General features: G+C 49.7%; 1 protein-coding gene across 1 annotated transcript; it reads right to left on the reverse strand.

Moving 5' to 3' along the window:
• Positions 1-315: 315 nt before the first annotated feature.
• ETH_00012125 (uncharacterized protein) lies at positions 316-5,156 on the reverse strand (the record flags this gene model as incomplete). The annotated part of the gene is made up of 9 exons (XM_013373190.1): positions 316-644; positions 770-835; positions 974-1,294; positions 1,506-1,831; positions 2,061-2,248; positions 2,384-2,659; positions 2,777-3,085; positions 3,280-4,845; positions 5,046-5,156. 9 exons carry the CDS (start codon positions 5,154-5,156, stop codon positions 316-318), a joined length of 3,492 nt encoding a protein of 1,163 aa, XP_013228644.1.
• Between the last annotated feature and the right edge of the window lie 557 nt (positions 5,157-5,713).

Genomic DNA, 5,713 nt, shown 5'->3' on the forward strand with positions numbered 1-5,713 from the left:
GCTTCGGTCCTAGGCTTGACATTACACAGATTAGCCTCAGCCACCCTGTATATCAAATAAAATTCCAAAAGACAGATACACAACTACAACGTGAGCCTTAGTTGAGATAAATAGACTCCTTGCTGGAATTGCCCAAAGGAACGCCCAACGCAGTTACACTCCAAATCCATCTCTGCAAAAATAAGGCGTATAGCCTCCTCCAAATTAAGTATGTATTGCTTTGTTCGCTGCAAGAAGAGGAGGTCGACTGTACATTCTATGCCTTAGCAGCGCTGCAGACCATTAGCCTGCAGTTTGGAAGTGCGCATTAATTGCTCATGAGGAAGTGCAGGCCTCGAAGCAGACAATTGTGAGGCAGCCCTGGAAGCCGTTTTTGGCCTCCGCAGCACCGTCGATCTCCACCCGGAAGAATCTGTTGTGCTTTACCCACAAACGGGTAGCTAAGAATGAGCCTTCCTGCACCAACGCATTCCACGAGCCCCCATGAGGGTCTGAATAGCGGCCCAAAAGGTAAGACTGGAGCCGTTCTGCAAAGCCAGTCCAGTCTCTGTTGTCTTTAAATCGGTTGAATAAATGGCCTATCATGTAGGAGACGTCTTGAAGCATGTATGGGGGTACTAAACTTTTGCGCACGCGCACAAGGCCTGCAACATTGAAAGCAGACATAAACATGGGGAAAATGGTTGTTGAAACTTAAGGTAAGGTGCCGCACACGAATATCTCCATTTGTCTTTCCATTCTCATGGCTGAAGTACCGTGCTCAGCGTACCAGAGAAGTCGTGCCGCCTGCAGTAGAGATATGACTTCTCGGCAGCTTCCTCATGCAGCCTAATCTCTGAGAAGCAAGACAGAACAAAAGAATACGAAAAAGTGAAATGCCGCCATGAATGTGTGAGAAAGTGGAAACTGCCTTTGTAACTGCTTGCAAATGAGCTGCATCGGGCGTCAAGTGTTATGAGATTGTATATCTCACCGGCACGGGAAGGCTTTACACATTTGAAAATGATATTGTTGAAACAGAAGACTCTGCCGTCTCTGTACACCCCGTGCTGATCTACAACGTGGCGCTCCGTCTTTGCGTGTGCAGTGGCGAGCCCAAATGCCTCCGTTCGGTTCACCACTACCTGCCAGAAATGCCCGTACATCTTATCCATGTCATCCCGCAAGCAAGTGCATATGTTCTGTAGCCGATTCTCGCTCAGAGGAGCTTGATACAGACTCTCCACATTACGCCAAAGATGATACGCCACCCCAGGGTCTTGAAACGACTGCTGCCGGGCCACGTGTGAAAGCGCTGCACGACGTCACAGGGAACAAAACCGAAAGAAGCACAATTTTAGGCCACTCTATATGTAATTTGACTGCTTTGGCGAGCTGAAGGGACCCACGGTAAGCTCACTGGAGTCACTCAAAGTGCACTTCTCTGTCTCTAGGACATGAAGAAAAGCAGGCTGCTGTAAGCTGGTGCTTCTGTACTCAGCTGTGTAGCCACATGCAAAACTGACATTTTTCTTTGATGCGGTGCTCAACTGCAGGCCGCTTGTTTTTCTCTCTTAAATACTCGAGCTCAGGGGGAAAGAAGCCTTCGTGCTTTGTCGCCACGCCGCGCATGCTGTCCCATGACTTGTACATGCGGAGGACTTGTTGCGCAAGTTTCTCTTCCTTTGTAAGTTTCCTGGTGGCACGCTTTTGTTCGGCCATTTCCAGCCGTTGCTGCCGTTCTCTCTCGCGCTGCTCCTTCACCTGCTGCATGTGGTCAATGCCTTGCAGCAGGGACTCAGTGAAGCCTGGGCTCAGTTCAAGCTCGCCATGCTCAACGAGTGTCACTTGCCTGAGCATGCCGAAACAATTGAATGCGTAGCGTTTGCTGCTAGCCTTACTCCATCGAACACGGGGCATAGGCACATAAACCCAGTAAGGAAAGTATGTGAAGCTCTACATGTCCACTGCTGCCCATGGACAAATCAAAAGTGACGCAGTTTTATAGTATTCGATAACGAGCGTAAAGCCAAACGTCCAGCCGGCAAGTTCTACAAAAGACAAAAATCGCATTTCCTTACCGTCTACAGTGTGCCTCTACCCTGATGAGGGAAGGCAATACGGCTTCCAAACTCCTCTTTAGTAAGACTCGTTTCCAAGCCGCCTCAACAAACTCAACCACTGGACGGAACAACATCATCTTCTCTGCTTGCAACGTTTCAAGAGCCCTAGCAGATTCCGCCTTCAGAAACACCATTGTCTTGCCGACCTGCGTGAGCAGCATAAATGATCAATAGCGACCAACATAAGCAACACTGCAGTACTTTTTTGCGGATATTTAATGCAGCGAAACAATCAGTGATACATATAATTAATGAAGGCACCAGCTCCAGCAGTTGCTTACAGCCCACTCATCGCGTGCAAGGCCAGAAGCCTCAAGCATGCTTCTAGCCACTTCTTCACGATCTCTGTCCGAGTTTGCCGCCCCCAAGTCCAGCCAGCGGAAGCGCTTGACGAATTCTTCAAACGTTCGTCTGTAAGAATAGCCGATCTGTCGCAGCTGCAAGGCCTCAAGAATTGACAAAGAAAATAACTGATTTAGTACCTTTGGCGCATCCCACTCCAGCGGCCGTTTCGTTTCGTTCGGCTTCAAACAGCGAATAAAGTGAGGTTCGGTTTCCTGAAAAACAGCACCAAAATCCTTCGATGGTTTCTACCAGACAGTTCGACAAAATGAGCCGCCATGTATGTTTCAAGTAAGCCTGTTCAGCAAGAACAACGAGTAGTGAACACTCACTCGAATAATGCCAATCATTGAATTGAGAGACCGCAAGAATTGCGAAGCAATAAGGGAACCCTTTCCTATCTTTCCTGCCTCCACCACAACCCCTTCGAACATCTGCGACATGACTGTATCTTTCGATTCCTTGAGAACGTCCAGCAGCTCCCTCTTCAGGAAGTCTTGGTTCTTCTCCAGGAAACCGTCACATGAGTACTCTATGTCTGCAATGGTGTGTCGAACGACAAACTTTATTCGCTGGTCTCGACGAGAAGGCAACACTATGCCTTTTCCCCCAAGCTTTCGGACAATCATGCCGCACAGCGCCTGCGCCAAACAAAACCAACTAGCCAAATAAGAAGGTGCAAAATGAATAAGTGGAACTTAACGCTCGCAGTCACCACGCAGTTGCCAGTAGCTTTACTAAAAGTGTCACTTTATGATGTGAAACAAAGTCCCCTGCCGTGCACCCATTAAGCGAAACGTTGTGCCCTTAAGGCAGTGTGTAATTCACTCCTTACCTCGTCACTCGCACGAAGTCCGAGGCAAATATCTTCAATGATTGCGAAGACAGAATCCCGGGGGCCGCAGAGGGTTTCCATGATTTGTACGTTATCGGTCCACACCAAGGACTCCGTGGGAATGCCCTCATTTTTGTAGAGTTTGGTCTCGGTTTCGAAAACAACATCGATGAAGTGTTTCTGCAAGTGCTCGTTCGTGATGTTGATAAGGAGCTGTTCCAGCGAGTTATGTTCAAATACTTCGAAGCCGAAAATGTCCAACATGCCCATGAATACGCCAAAACCCCCAGGAGGCGCAATCCTTTTGTTAAGGAACCCCACGAGCCACCCAAACAGCTTATCGTAAACGTGCTTCGCCACAGACTTGACCATCATATCTGCTTCTCTGAAAGTCCGCGGCCCCTCTAGCATCTGATTGCCAACTTTGGTGTGCTTGCGGAGAACTTCCTGAGCTAAGCGTGTCGGGTCCACGAAGAGCAGCCCCCCAGCTTCCTTCAGGATGTTGAGTGACTCTGTCGAAACATGAGCAGCGTCCGGCACTCCTTGCATTTCATGAGGTGTGATTTTTGTGTTGCCAATTAGCAGCACGCCGGATAAAATGGAATAAACTGATGACTCGTTTTCACTGGGGAGTTCCATGGCTGCAAAGCACTGCTTGAGTTCTTCGAAATCCTTCTTATCGTCCACTCCATCGATGTCGAAGCAGCCCCCGCTCCTTGCCGTGAGAAATACATATTCTTCCATTTTACGTAAGTGATACTTGCTCTTCATTTCGTCATCGGCGCCCTTGAGGAGCTGATAAAGAACGTGGAAAGACCGTTCGTTGGGTTCCTGCGAAACCAGTCGGACCTTCTCAAGAAGGAAATTTGTTATTGCGCCGTACAAAATGCCTTTTTCGCTGGAGAGAGTCAGCTGCATGAAGCGGCCGAAGCGACTCGAGTTGTTGTTGCGTATGGTCTTTGCATTTCCAAATGACTCGAGAAGAGGATTGCCAGCCATGATGGCTTCTTGAATCCGGCTGTCACCGCTGCCGTTCGAAGCGAAGTAGCGCATGACCTGTTTCGTGGCTTCTGTTTTTCCCGCCCCTGATTCGCCCGACACAATAATGGTTTGGCTCTTGTTGTAATCTTCTAAATTCGAAAGAGCCGCGCGTGCAACTCGGAACACGTGCGGCTCCGTCTCTGCAATGTTTGGCGCGGTGCGGTAGTAGTCAATCCACTTCTTAGTGGCGTTTCCGAGATCCTTAAAAGGATTAATTGCAACCAGCAGCGGGTCTGCCATGGTGTACATTTTGCCCGCGAGGTAGCGGGTCTTCAGCATGGAAAGCACACAGGCGGCGTTCTTATGGTTCAAGAGCCCAATGTCAGGCGACTGCAACTCGTCTTCTTCACTATTCGCATTCAAAACATCGTCTGAGTCCACTTCAAACCTTTCTTTCAAAGGCGGGTCGAGCTGCTCCAACACATATTTCTCGCGAGTAGAGCCAGGCCGAATAACACACAGGGAGAAGAGAAGCGACGGGTTCGCGAGGACTGCAGGGCTCTTAGCCGTCCAGCAGCGCAGGGCCTGGGGATTTGGAAACACAGAAATCAAGAAATTAAATGAGCTCAGCCGCCACAAACGCAAAACTGCCGGCTAACAGCCCCAACTGGCTGGGCCATGTGCTGCTCTGTGTTCACTCAGTGTAGGAAACAGCTACGCCAAAATAATAAGGCAGAAAGATCTGGCTAAAGGCAACTGCATGCATGCGTTGCAAGCCTTCTCACCTGCAGCTGGCCTGTTCCCAACCCCACGGGAATCACCGCCGAGTGGTGGCGAAGGTACCGCTCTTGGGGCACCTCCTGCCGGGCCGTCTGGCCTTTCAGGTTGTTAGACATTGTGTTACGCTGCTACGAGGCAGTGTTGTGAAGTTTGTTTTGAATTTCCAAACGAAAAGAGAAAAATAAAGGAGGGCTTGGGCTTCTTGCACTGCTTGCTGCGCTGCAGCTGAGGCCACTGAGCTGAAAGCAAAGCCTGCGTCTGCGTCAGCTGCTGCGCATGCGCTTTTGTGCTGCTAGTTGTGCACAGGCAGGGGGAGTACCAGAAACTGCCTCATGCATTCAACTTCGATGCGCAGCTGCACAACACAGAAGTCGGCCTCTTTCCTGGGGGGGACGCGGGCTCGAAAGAGAGCCGAAAGGAATAGAAATGAGCAAGCTTGAGCAGAGGAAGGTAACAATTCAATTCAATTTGAAGTTTGTGCTTTTGCCGTCAAACGTTAGCTGCTCAGAATGCAGCCAGCCGACCAGCCTCACATTTCCGCTGCGCAGCAGCGGCGAATGAGCAAGCGACAACTGTGCAAAGAGCCGAGGAAATAAATTAAAAAAAGGATCTGCAGCAGTTGCATTCATCTAAACCAGCAGAAAAGCCAAACACAGTGACCGCACTGGCACAG

Source organism: Eimeria tenella, genomic scaffold (assembly GCF_000499545.2).
Source record: "Eimeria tenella Houghton genomic scaffold, Eth_scaff123, whole genome shotgun sequence".
Classification (NCBI taxonomy): domain Eukaryota; phylum Apicomplexa; class Conoidasida; order Eucoccidiorida; family Eimeriidae; genus Eimeria; species Eimeria tenella.